Source organism: Haplochromis burtoni, unplaced genomic scaffold (assembly GCF_018398535.1).
Source record: "Haplochromis burtoni strain Fernald_Lab_line unplaced genomic scaffold, NCSU_Asbu1 Contig_750, whole genome shotgun sequence".
In the NCBI taxonomy this organism is placed as follows: Eukaryota; Metazoa; Chordata; class Actinopteri; order Cichliformes; family Cichlidae; genus Haplochromis; species Haplochromis burtoni.
The window spans coordinates 28,612-42,814 of NW_024583111.1; the positions used below are offsets into that span (position 1 = coordinate 28,612).

The window sequence follows — 14,203 nt, forward strand, 5'->3', positions numbered from 1 at the left end:
GCACAGCACAAGGGAGCTGCTCAGGGAGCATCTGTGTGGTCATCAAAGTTCAACACTGTTAGCACAATTAATCACTTATCGCTCCCTGTCATTCTGCCATTGAAGAGTGGCCAAAAAGTATTTTATGTTTTGTCCCTAATGCTCCTCAACATACTCTAGATTCATCCAGGATATGTTTCTTGCATAGTTCAGCTCTTGGTGAGCCAGTGACGTGTAGGAAGAGACAAGGTGATGACCAAGAACAGTTTGATAACTACTACAAATGGCGGCTCAGAAAGACAGCTCTAATTGTAGGGTGGGTTAGCTCCCTGGTCTGCAGTTTTCATGAGAAAGCACCCCAACAAGCTAGAGATTTCCCTAGGAGAGTCAAGGTTAATGACCAATGTAATGGATAGGACCATAAGTAAGACATGCGTCCGTGGCAAGCTGTGGAAGAACCAGCGTGGAATAAAGGTCCATCAGGCGAGAATGAAATGTTTGGAGCGGGAGAGTGAGATGCAATGCACAGGCCCTGAACCTGGTGAGACGCACCCCATAGGGCCCAGTCCCTCCACACACCAGAGTCTTCCAATCCAAATAGAGTAGTTCCACAGCAGGGAATTAAGTGGCCCTTAGCCATCAAACGGCGTGATTAGCAGAAGTTTGATGAGGATATGGCCAACATCATACAAGCCGTAGCCAAAAGAGATGCTGACAGCAGGCTTGAAGCAATGACCATCATCAAGCAGAGCAGAGTGGCACAGGACACAGGGAGAGAGAGCTAGGAAATTAGCATATTTTATTGCTAATTGTTATTGTATCTTTATTTCAGACATATACAGAAAAAACAATATATACACAAGTACACATACTTGCATTTACATGTACAAATACGAATATATATGTAAAAACACACACGTATGTGCTCAGACAAAACAAAAAAAGAAAATAAGTAAAATAAAAAGGAGTCTAAATGACATGAAATGACACTTATTAAGTCTGAAATGGAGTAGGAAGAAGTATAACATACTTATTAATCCCTACCCCATGTTCAACATTCTATTGAATCCAACTATTCATTGTTACCCCTAATTCCCATCATCACTTGCCCTACACAATAAACAAGGAGGACATGTATAAACATAGCTACAGTGATAATTTAAATACAGTTTAGCATAGTTATATATACAATGGGTCGTCAACTTTATCAGTTTCATATTCTTCCAAAAGCAGTTTTCGAAACATCTTTATGAACTGACTAATGCTTGAACATTGCTGTAGGTCCACAGTAAAACTGTTCCACAGTTTTAGCCCACAAATGGTCACACAAAAGGTTTTAACCTTTGTCCGTGCTTTAAGAGTCTTCAGATTTATTTTTCCCCTCAATTCATAGTCTCCTTCTCTGTCATAGAACATCCTCTGTATATTTCCTGGTAACATATTGTATCTGGCCTTGTACATAATTTTTGCAGTTTTATATTTTATAAGATCCATAAACTTCAGTATTTTTAATTTCAAAAACATGATGTTAGTATGGTCTCTAAATCCTGCTTTATAATCATCCTGATTGCTTTTTTTTTAATTTTACATATTGGTTGAAGTGAGTTTTATATGTGTTTCCCCAAATTTCCACACAGTATTCCAAATATGGCAATATAAGTGAACAATAAAGTACCCGGAGTGATTTGGAAGGCAAAAAATATTTAACTTTACTCAGTACAGAGATGCTTCTTGACAGTTTAGCTTGTATATGCTTTATGTGAGGTTTCCAGGAGATTTTATCTATTATCACACCCAGAAATTTTGTATGAGAATGTTGCTCTACTTCAACATTATTTATGAACAATTTTGCTCCAGCATCTTTTTTACAATTTCCGAATAACATAAATGTTGTTGTTTTTTCCAAATTTAGTTATAACTTGTTTCTGTCAAACCATGTTTGCAGTTTAATCTATTCTTTTGTGACAATTTCCAAAAGCTGCTGTGAATTCTCTCCAGCACAAAAATATTTGTATCATCTGCAAATAAAATAAACTGGAATATATCAGATGTTTTACATAGATCATTGATGTACAGGATAAACAGCTTTGGTCCCAATACTGACCCCTGTGGAACTCCACAAACAATGTACAGATATTCATCAATCTTCACAAATTGTTGCCTGTCTCTCAAATACCTCCTTACCCACTCTAGCACCACTCCTCTAATGCCACAGTACTCCAGTTTATCAAGTAATATTTCATGATTAATTGTGTCAACAGCTTTATTTAGGTCAATGAAAACACCAACTGTGCATTGTCTTTGATCTATATTGTTGGTGATATTTTCAATTACCTCCATTAATGCCATGGATGTTGATCTATTTGGTCTGAAACCATACTGACTGTCCATTATTATTTTATGTTTATCTATAAATTTGTCAAGTCTATTAATGAAAACCTTTTCCACTATTTTTGAAAATTGTGAAAGTAGAGAAATAGGCCTGTAATTTGTGAATTGGTGTATATCTCCATTTTTAAACTTTAGCTGGTTTCATTTGTGTTGGGAATGCACCAGTTTGTAGAGACAAATTGCAAATGTATGTTAAGGGTTTGGAGATGCCATCAACTTTCTTAACGATTCCATATCAATGTCATCAAAGTCAGTAGATTTTTTTGTTCGTGATTTCCCAACAATATCAATGATTTCCTTTTCTTCTACCACCATTAAAAACATTGAATGAGGATTACGTTCGTTAGGTTTAGTTTCTTTCTCTGCAGAATTTCTTATATCATGAATTTTATCAGCCAAGTCTGGTCCAACACTTACAAAGAATTTATTGAACTCATTAACCACATCACTCATGTTACTAATGTTTCTATCATTATTAATGAAATACAAATGATAATTTAACTGCCTGGAACCATTTTTAATGATAGCATTCAATGTTTCCCAAATCCCTTCAATGTTATTTTTATTCATATTTAATAATTTCCTCATAATATTCCTTTTTACATCACCTCAAAATGTAGCTTCACTACTTCTACTCTTTATAAATTCTCTATATAAGGTATTTTTCTTTTTACATGCATTTTGTAATCCTTTTGTGATCCATGGGCACGCTGCATATTTTTGTTTTTTGCTATATTTCTTTACTGGGCAGCGGCTATCATATATAACAGTTTAAATGTTCCTAAAAAGTCTCATAAGCTTTATCAATATTTTTTTCCTTATACAACATCTCCCATTCTTGCTTTAGTAAATCACCTTTAAATGCATTTATGGACTCCTCTGTTCTCACTTGTTTGTATTTTATTGTATTTTCCTGTTTGACCTTCCTGTAATTGCTGTCATACGCTACAAAAACAGGTAGATGATCACTAGTGTCATTAATTAGAAGACCGCTTATAGATCTGTTTTCTATTTCATTGGTGAATATATTGTCTATTCAGGTTGCCGACTGTGCTGTAATCCTGCTGGGTTTAGTGATCACTGGACAGAGTCCCATGCTATACATTGTATTAATAAACTCATCTGTCATACTATGTTTGTTTGGATTTAATAGGTCTATGTTAAAATCCCCACAAATGAACATAACTTTTTGATTTGTCCTATTAAATCTTTTATCTACCCACTCCTTATATATTTCAATATTAGAACCTGGTGTTCTATATATACAACTTACAATGACATTTTTATTTTTTTCCATACGAATTTCTATTGTTACACACATGTTGTCCACCACCACCGTCATTTTTAAAATTTAAAATTTAAAATTTTTGTCCACAAACAAAGCCACACCCTGACCGTTCTTATTCTTTCTGTTCATAAAATTTAGTTCATATCCGTCTATTTTAAAGTCCACTTTTTTATCCGTATTAATCCACGTCTAAGATACTGCAATCACACTGAATGGATGTGCAAATTTGCATAAATATTCTCTTATGTTGTGAAAGTTGGCATATAAACTTCGACTATTAAAGTGAATTGTGGAAATTTTGCAGTCAGCCTTGGCAGTTTTATTGAATTGTTCTTCAGTATATTAACAGCAGGTGTCACTGATGTTAAAAAAGTTCAATTCTGGATCAATGTCCTGCTCTGTGAAGTGTGTATTGTATTCCGTGTTTTGTGGTGAATTTAACTCCAGATAGACCCTGTGCACAAGAAAATGCTAACTTCCTGGTTTGAGACCGGATGTGGGGTTGTACATTTCCGGTAGCTTTACTTTGCGGTCAATCGCTACTGCGAAGATATACTCCAAAATCATGTCCAAAACTCGAAAACGGAAAGATCACATTAAGTTACAAAATCTAATGATCAATTTTGACGTTTAAAGAGTTTGGATCGAGCAGTTGTTTACATCACTCAACACAAGCAGAACTGCATTACAGAATCAGAAGACACATCTTCCACATTCAGAAGCACATCTCTGTATAGTGACAGTTATTATGATTTAAACAGGCAAATGTTCAGCATTCAAATTACAGGTGAAGAATAGTCAACCCAGATGTTTCCCCCGTTAGCAGGTGAGGAGGAGGAGCAAGTAAACAGGGCCGTAGGACTCAAGTCGCAGGGAGTGTGGATAAGGTGGAAGAGCACCTTGCAGCACTAAGTCACCTGGTCAAACATCATGCAGGCAGACTTGCACCATGTCCGATTCCTCGTGCAGGCAGTATACCCTACCAAGCCCAGTACACCTCCATGTGTCGTGGAAAAGCTAGATATCGGCCTGTCCCCTGTGCTCTGGAAGGGGCACCCTAGAACATATCCTCAGCAGCTGCCCAAAGGCCCTGGCCAATGGTCGTTATCGTTGGCGTCACAACCAGGTGCTCAGAGTAATTGCTGAGAAGACTGCCCCAGCAATGAGCACCAGCAAGCACCAGCAAGCGCCATCATGCTCCGAAGAAGAGACTTCTTTTCATTAAGGCTCAAGAGAAACCCCAGGTGTGGCCACGGTTAACAACCAGCCTGCTCAACTTGATTGGCAGCTACAGGCTGAGCGGGGTAAACAGCTAAAGTTCCCACCAGCACATCTGATCTGATCTGATCTGGAACTTACAGTGCCCAGGGAAGAGCATATCAATGAGACCAATCAGAGTGGACAGTATATCCTTGGTTTCTTAACATAAACCTCACTGTTACAGCTAGTGGCAGTGCGAAAGTGCCCCCCTTAGACTCACTTTTAATATAAATCCCATTGTTTTCCCCTGAGTTATTGGTTCTGTTATTAGTTAGCTACCATAAACTAATGCTGTAGAATGAAGGATGACACTTTAATGATGAATTCTCAGGTTTATTGGTAATAACCATTCAGTTTCACCGTAAGAGCTGGGAAAGTGTACATAAAAACAGCGTGTAAGTTAAAAGTCCATACTCTTACAACTGTACACATTTACAACATAAATAACTTAACCAATGACTCTACGTGATATTGAAGTACACCGACTTCACAGATTCTTTATGATGGTAGCGATCAGGTGGAAACTTTTACTTATAAAGTCAGACATCTGTGTTTACACTTCACAATAAAATACAGATTCATCTGGAGCTAACTAGCCTGCTTCAACTACGTCTACTGAGGTCTAGGTCACAGCCCGCCCATTGTACCACCCCCTTAAACTGTCCTGTCCTGCCTCCGGTCTTCCTCATCTCAGCACTATGAATAAAATCACCCAAGTTTAAATCTAGCTCTCTAATCTTGCCTACAATGAAATTACAGTGGCTTGCAAAAGTATTCGGCCCCCTTGAACTTTTCCACATTTTGTCACATTACAGTCACAAACATGAATCAATTTTATTGGAATTCCACGTGAAAGACCAACACACGTGAGAATTGGAACGAAAATCATACATGATTCCAAACATTTTTTACAAATAAATAACTGAAAAGTGGGGTGTGCGTAATTATTCAGCCCCCTGAGTCAATACTTTGTAGAACCACCTTTTGCTGCAATTACAGCTGCCAGTCTTGTAAAGTTCGAGGGGCCCGAATACTTTTGCAAGCCACTGTATTTCAAATATGAGGAAGTTTTCTACAGGCAAAGACATAGATGTGTTATGAGTTTGCAAGCCACTGTAAATAAAATCATGAGTACATAATCAACATATCACACAAGCATCCCTTCCCACAATGACAAACTTAACAATTGCCGTTTCTGTCACTCAAAATATTTAAAGATGTACTTATTTACATCATAACCATACCTTTTTGCCTCTATCAAGGGGGCTGCTAATGACAAAATAAACTTCCACGTGCTCCGTTACAACACTCTCCTCCAAACTGCTCGATAACTGCACAGACAACAATTTTACAGGTAGTCGTGCCTTCAAAATAATATCTTCAAATCGCAAACAGGAGTCAGATAGTAGATGTAGATGAGCGCCAAAATAAGCAAATAAAATGCAAGCAAATAAACCTAAAATAATGGGATTTAGTCTCACTTGTTGCACTAATTACAGAATTGATTACCTTCACAGCAAACAACAACTTTTCAGTTCTTTCAGATCTGTTATGTTGACTTTACTGGAAAGTCTCCTGAGTATACCATCAATTACCTATTTAGAGGCATTGATCAGAGGAGATTGGGTACTAGAGCACGATGACAACACAGTAGAACGAAGTTTCATGTGTAATTGTTATTCTTAGTTGCTGTAAGCTTCAATTTCATGATGCACGGTCATTTTTCAGAAAACTGCAGGGAACGCAGCAGAAGACATTTGGCTCTGGATTTGATTCTCCACTGGATCTGATTTTGAGTTTTGACAATCTTACATTTATCAAACAAAACTTTAATGAACTCTTAGAAGTACTTCAAACAGGTTTGTTTGCTATGGCAGGTAACAACTCAGTGAATTGTGTTTTTTTTCCACGACCAGTCAGCTACCGGGTCATTATTGTAGAGATCCTGGTAATAATTTTTCTTTGCATCAACATGTTGCTCATTGTGATCTTTGTTAAAAAGGAATCCTTTCACACATCTGCACGTTACATCTTGTTTTTTGTAACACTGCTGTCAGACAGTGTTTTGTTATTGGTGTCAGATATTTTGTTTATATTGACCCATTTTGAAATTACAATGCCAGTGTGGTTGTGTATAACTATCTCTGTTGTTGTACTTCTTTACTTCATTGTCACACCAGTTACTCTGACAGCAATGACTCTGGAGCGCTATGTGGCCATTTGTATGCCCCTGCGTCATGGACAGCTGTGCTCCACACGCAGCACTATGTACTGTATCCTGATCATTCATGTTCTCAGCTCTGGTCCTTGTATAATTATTCTGTCCATGTTTTTTGCCTCCGGCTCACTTAAGTTCTACAAGCAATCCATGATATGTAGTGGAGACACATTTTCTCTTTACAGATGGCAGGATCATGTTCGATCAGCTGTGTATCAATTGTATTTCTTGATTATGGGCATCACCATTGCATACTCATATGTTCAAATAATGAAAGTGGCCAAAGCTGCATCAGGAGAGAAAAAGAAGCTGACACAAAAAGGACTCAAAACAGTGATCCTTCATGCTTTCCAGTTGCTGCTCTGTCTCATTCAGCTGTGGTGCCCATTCATAGAAATTGCAGTGCTTCAGATTGATTTCAGTTTAATTCTAAATGTCCGATATTTTAACTACATCATGTTTAACATTGCTCCAAGGTGCCTGAGTCCTCTGATCTATGGCCTCAGGGATGAAAATATTTTTCTTGTACTGAAAAATCTTATGCCTACTTCATCCTGTTCAAAATAAATGTAATTTGAATCACAATAGAAATATAAATGCTGTCATTTATATTTCATGTTAAAATGTATGGATGATTAAATTATTAGTAGTTTTCCAGTTTTCCAGTTTTTTTCTGTATATGTTCTGTATGGTTGCATTTTTTTTTATCTAAAACAAACTGTGCTTTGTGTATTACGTCACTGTTTAGTGAATAAGTAAAGTCAAATTTTATGTATATAGCACCTTTCTAGATAAAAGATGACAAGTCTGGACTTCGAGGACACACTCTGGACCTGGTCATCACCCATGGGCTGTCCACCAGCGTGTCCTCTGTTGTTGACTTGGCTGTCTCTGACCACTACTGTGTGTTTTTTAACATCACCGGTTTTATTCAGCGGGAGACCTCGGTGCGAACTGTGAGGAGGCGCTATCTAACCTCTGAAGTGGCTGCAAATTTTACCAGGGTTTTAGACGAATGCCCCCCTGTGATTTTACCTGCACCCTGCGATTTGATTTTTAATCATTTCAACAGCAAACTGAAGAAAAGCCTTGACTCCGTTGCTCCACTCACCACCAAAAAGATTAACGTAAAACATGCATCACCCTGGAGAAACGAAGAAGTCAAAAAACTCAAAAGAAATTGCAGGGCAGCAGAAAGGAGGTGGAGGAAAAATAAAAATACTATCAACCATCAAATATTTTGCGAGCAACTTAAAATGTACAATAATACATTAAGGAATTCAAGAAATTCATACTTCGCCAAAATAATCAGTAATAACAAAAATAATCCCAAGGTCCTCTTTTCCACCATAGATCATTTATTTAACCCTGATTTTAACAGCTCCCAAAGAACCCCCACAGACTCACTCTGTGAGCAGTTTGCAGACCACTTCAGGGGAAAAATCAGCGCCATCAGATCTGATATTTTATCTAATCGCGATATGTTTGTAAACACATCTGAGGGCTCGATTGTACCTGAGGAGACACTGGACAGCTTTGTCCTGGTTAATGCTGAGAACCTTCAGAAAGTTTTCTCCACAGTGAGACCCACCACATGTCTTTTAGATCCAATCCCTTCTTCACTCTTTAAAACACTTTATGGATTTTTTGAGGCTGAGCTTTTATACATGATGAATTGCTCTCTTCAGTTGGGTGTCTTCCCTGCTGCCTTTAAAACGGCGGTGGTGAGGCCCCTTCTGAAGAAGAGCAATTTGGATTGTAATGATTTTAATAACTACAGACCTGTATCCAACTTACCATTTTTAAGTAAAGTCTTAGAAAAACTTGTTTTTACTCAGATTACTGATTTTCTCAATGATAGACAGATCCTGGAGATATTCCAGTCTGGATTTAGGGTGAACCACAGCACAGAGACGGCTCTCCTAAAGGTTTTAAATGATCTTAGATGTAACTGGGACGCCCAAAAGCTCTCAGTCCTGGTGCTACTGGATCTAAGCGCAGCCTTTGATACAGTAGACCACGCTATTCTTTTAAACAGACTGAAACACATGGTGGGCCTCTCTGGTGCTGTACACAACTGGTTCACTTCCTATCTCTCTGACAGATCTTTTATGGTGAGTATGGATACATGCTCCTCTAAGATCCATAAAATGACATGTGGTGTGCCTCAAGGGTCGGTTCTAGGCCCTGTACTTTTTAATTTGTATATGCTCCCTCTCGGCAGTGTCATCAGGAGGCATGGAGTGAACTTCCACAGTTACGCTGATGACACGCAGCTGTACATCTCCGTGTCTCCTGATGACACCAGACCAATGGATGCCCTTTTTAACTGTATCTTGATATAAGATCTTGGATGGCAGAAAACTTTTTACAGCTTAACCAGGACAAAACTGAAGTTTTAATTGTCGGTCCTGAGGCTCAGAGAGAGAAACTCTTGTCTAAATTAGAGGCATTTTCACTATGTCCTTCGCTACAAGTGAAAAACCTGGGTGTTATTTTTGACTCTGAGCTTGGTTTTATCCCACATGTTAAACATGTAACCAAAATTGGATTTTATCATCTAAAAAATATAGCCAGAGTCCGCCCTATTCTCTCTCGGGCCAACACGGAGATGCTGATGCATGCTTTTATTACCAGTCGCATTGATTACTGTAATGCCCTGCTCTCTGGTCTTCCTAAGAAGAATATTTCAACTTTACAACTCTTGCAAAACTCGGCAGCTCGTGTGCTGACGAAGACCAGAGGGCGGGCCCACATTACACCGGTTTTAGAATCGCTGCACTGGCTCCCCGTGTGTTTCAGGATCGATTTTAAAGTTCTTTTATTGGTTTTTAAATGTCTTAATGGTCTTGGGCCTTCTTATCTCTCAGATCTGCTTTTACCATATGAACCCTCGCGGACCCTGAGGTCCTCTGGTACTGGCCTTTTGATTGTCCCTAAAGTCAGGACACATACTCACGAGAGGCAGCTTTTCAGTGGTATGGTCCTCGTCTGTGGAACAGCCTGCTGGAGGAGCTCAGGGCCGCAGAGAACGTACATGTTTTTAAGAACAGGCTCAAGACCCACCTTTTTAATTTAGCTTTTACTTAGCGTTTATTTATTTTATGCTTATTTATTCTATCCTGTTATTTTATTATTAATTTAGGCTTTACCTAATATTTATTGATTTTATTCTTATCCATTTTTTAATCTTCTTACTCTATTTATATTTATATTGTATCCCGTTCTTATTTATTTTATCATTTTACCCTGTATATAGCCTATTGTGGCATATCTCCAGTGTTTCCTCGGAGGGGGCTCTCTGCACCGGGGCTGTGATCGACCGTGGCTGCTGGGTCTCTGGGGGTCCTCTCAGCCTGGCTGGGGGGCTCCTTTGCCTCCCTCCTGCTGTGTGCCCAGCCTGGAGGCTGCGGTCTGTGACCGGCTCTCGGTGCAGACGGCTCCCTGTTATAGTGTTTCCTCACTTGGCTCATGTGAACCCAGCCCAATTTTTACTATGGCTACATAGCGCTCCAGAGTCATTGCTGTTAGAGTAACTGGTGTGACAATAGAATACACAAGCACAAAAAGACAGATAATTATACACAACCAAACTTGTAATGAACATCGGAAATTGGTTAAGATAAGTAGGATATCGGTCATGAGTAACAAAAAGCTGTCTGACAGTAAAGTGACAAAAAATAAAACGTAGCGAGCAGATGTGTGAAAACATTCCTTTTTTACAAAGGTCACAATGAGCAACATGTTGATACAAAGAAAGATTATCACCAGGATTTGCACAATCATTACCCGGTCTGTCAATAGTTGTTGCAAGAAACACACAAATTAGTGTGTTGTTACCTGCCATAGAGAGCACTTCTAAGAGGGCATCGGAGTGTCATTATTAAATATAAGACTTATTCTTTTCAGGTTTCCTGTTCTGGTTTTCTGAGAGATGACAGTGGAACATTAATTTAAAGGTCATATGAAACTGAAGTTGTGAGATGGTGTCATCACCTTCCCTTAGCAGCCATTCCCCTTGATGGCTCCACATCAATGATAGATGGAGAACTCAAGAGACTCTACACTGAAGTCTAGTTCTGAAAGTTCTGAAAAAGTTTTTGCGTGTTCAGAATTGAACTGTCATAGTTATTGCCAAAGAGAACAAGTATATCCTGTTATTTTACATTTGTATATTCCTACCCTCATATGTCTGTAACAAATAATAATCAAAACCTATTGCCTCTTTTAAGGTATTTACTGCATGCACAGCACTGTAAATTAGTAAAAGAAAATTGTCTTCTCTGTTTTAGATACTAATTAATTTGCTATTGCAGCAAATTTGCTGCAATAGCCCAGTATAACTCTAGATCTTAACCCTGAAATGCTGAAAGCTAAAAAAAAAACCAAAACAAACAAAAAAAAAAACAACTTTCCATAGCATGCATGCTTTCTATTATAGGATGCACCAAAATACTATAGATGTGGAAAAGTCTGTACAGACTATCCCAGAAGGTTGTTTCTGTTCATCTGAAAGTAGTGTTTTCAATTGAAGAAATGTTTCATCACTCATCAAAGTGACTTCGTCAGTCTCAGCTGGCTGCAGGTTCCCCCAACCGTATAAACAGTACATTTGCACAATAACTGAAACCAGCCCACTGAATGAAAAATGGGCTGGGAGGTCAGTTAGTACAATTAGTTAGAACAAGACAATGCTATTGACCAGACCTCATACCACAGGCTATACCCAGGCGAATCTACACCTAAACTGAATGGTTTACACAAATAGGGTGTTCCTTTAAGAGCAATTGTCTGTATGATAACTTGGTCACCTATAGCATCTCAAAGATTCTGCCCTCAATCTTCAACCTGTTGGTAGACAGCTCTGAACACCAGATCCAGAACACCTTGGACCTTGCTGAGAAGGTGAGAGATGACATTATGGAGGCAGGTGAAACAATGGACTTGCATGATGTTACATCACTCTTCATTTGCGTTCCAGTCACTGAAGCGTTGGAGATAGTCCTTGAGAGATTACAGGATGACCACAACCTCAGCAACAGGACTATTATGACATGCATAGGTTCTTTCTCTTCAGCACCCTCTGCTGGTCATAGTGGGAATAGTCACCATCTTATATTTTGGTGGGGTTTTTCTGTGTTCCTGTGGGTAGAGGAAACAGGAAGCTGGTCGCTTGTTAACCTGCAGAATATGTTGTTGCTCTTTAAAACGTTTTATTACTGTATTAATGTAGAACATGTTTACAAGTTTATTTGGTGCATTTCTATTACAGAGATTTGTTTAGAAACCAGTTATTTCATCTGTTATGTTTATCTTTGAGGAAGCTAAACTCACTAAGTTGTATTGTGATCAATACTGAGTCGCTGTTGATTACACATACTATATAACAGTATAGTTCATATCCTAGAAGTGTGTGTAAAGGAAAAGACATCTTGTGACATTTACTTTGTGTTTGTTTTTAGTTTTACGGGAAGAAAAGGATGTCAATCATTGAACTACTGACGAAGTAAAAAGCCTTAAACTTACTTCCGCCTCCAATGTTCATTGAAACCGTTAGCTGTCTGTCAAGTTGGGCAAAGGGACGCACAATAAGGACAGAGCAAGGACTGTGTCTTAATTCCACCTACAGTGGCTTGCAAAAGTATTCGGCCCCCTTGAACTTTTCCACATTTTGTCACATTACAGCCACAAACATGAATCAATTTTATTGGAATTCCACGTGAAAGACCAATACAAAGTGGTGTACACGTGAGAAGTGGAACGAAAATCATACATGATTCCAAACATTTTTTACAAATAAATAACTGCAAAGTGGGGTGTGCGTAATTATTCAGCCCCCTGAGTCAATACTTTGTAGAACCACCTTTTGCTGCAATTACAGCTGCCAGTCTTTTAGGGTATGTCTCTACCAGCTTTGCACATCTAGAGACTGAAATTCTTGCCCATTCTTCTTTGCAAAACAGCTCTAGGAACTAGGTCAGTTTTAAAAACAACAACAACAACAAAAAAAAACCTTCCCTCAACAAGTGAGCTTCTGTAAATACTGTTCACAAAAATACAATAAAAAAGAAATCATTCTTATTATTAATGATAATAACAATTTATTTACTGTTAAATATCGTTAATATTTTTGTTGTCATGATTGTTTTTCAAAATAATATTATTCCAACATTCATCATTGCTCACCGCAGCAATAAAATGATAAAAGTTGTATTTGTTGTATATGTATATATCATTTGTGGATCTGTATTTATTACCCTATCAGATAATACTGAGTTACAATGATATTCTTTAGGGCTGCCATGTAACACATACTAAATCATTTGTATATTTCAGATAAAATAAATGTATGTTGCACCAATTCATAACAATAGATCAAGCTAAACCGATCAAGCTCCAACATTAAGAAAACTCAACAATTCATTCTGAGAAAAAGTTAAGCATCTCATATTAGGGGAAAAAAATTCTCTTGGACAAATATCGTAGATAAGTACAATAAACAAATCCCTTATTTAAAAATACGATAAACACTTAACATTTATTTTAATTGTATTTTCTGATTTTAAGATTTTGTGTAATTTGCACCCATGCATTCACTTTCATCACGTTGGCTACTGTAATTCTGTTTACATATCTTAGCAAAACCCTGGAGCGATTGCAGATTTTCCAAAATGCTGCAGCAAGGCTTCTGACCAAAACATCTAAGTACTCTCATGTGACACCATTGCTAATACAGCTGCTTTCGCTCCCCATGGAATTTAGAGTCCATTTTAAGATTCTGGTTCTGACCTTTAGAGCTCCAGCCCAGCCTACATCATTGAACTTCTACAGCCCTATGTCCCTTGCAGGCCCCTGAGGTCATGTGATCAGAGCCTACTTGTTATTCAGCATACAAGGCTGAGAACTAAGGGAGACAGAGCTTTTGCCAATGTGGCTTCCAGACTGTGGAACTCCCACTGAGCTTAAGATGTGTGGACTCAACAACTAAAAACACATCTTTTAAAAATTGCATTTTGTTAACTTTTGTCTGTTTTTGATTTATACTTTGTCTTCCCTGTGTGAAGCAC

General features: G+C 38.2%; 1 protein-coding gene and 1 pseudogene across 1 annotated transcript in view; both read left to right on the forward strand.

Annotated features, from left to right (window-relative positions):
* LOC102306314 overlaps window positions 1–7,714 on the forward strand; it is a 10,941-nt pseudogene extending 3,227 nt beyond the window's left edge.
* A 4,070-nt stretch (window positions 7,715–11,784) lies between these two features.
* The window catches only part of LOC102306006 (odorant receptor 131-2-like), an 11,586-nt gene continuing 9,167 nt past the window's right edge, over window positions 11,785–14,203 (forward strand). Inside the window, exons 1-2 of the mRNA XM_042215542.1 lie at window positions 11,785–11,796; window positions 11,919–12,066. Of these exons, the coding sequence (XP_042071476.1) occupies window positions 11,785–11,796; window positions 11,919–12,066 (160 nt within the window). The remainder of the gene's footprint in view (window positions 11,797–11,918; window positions 12,067–14,203) is intronic.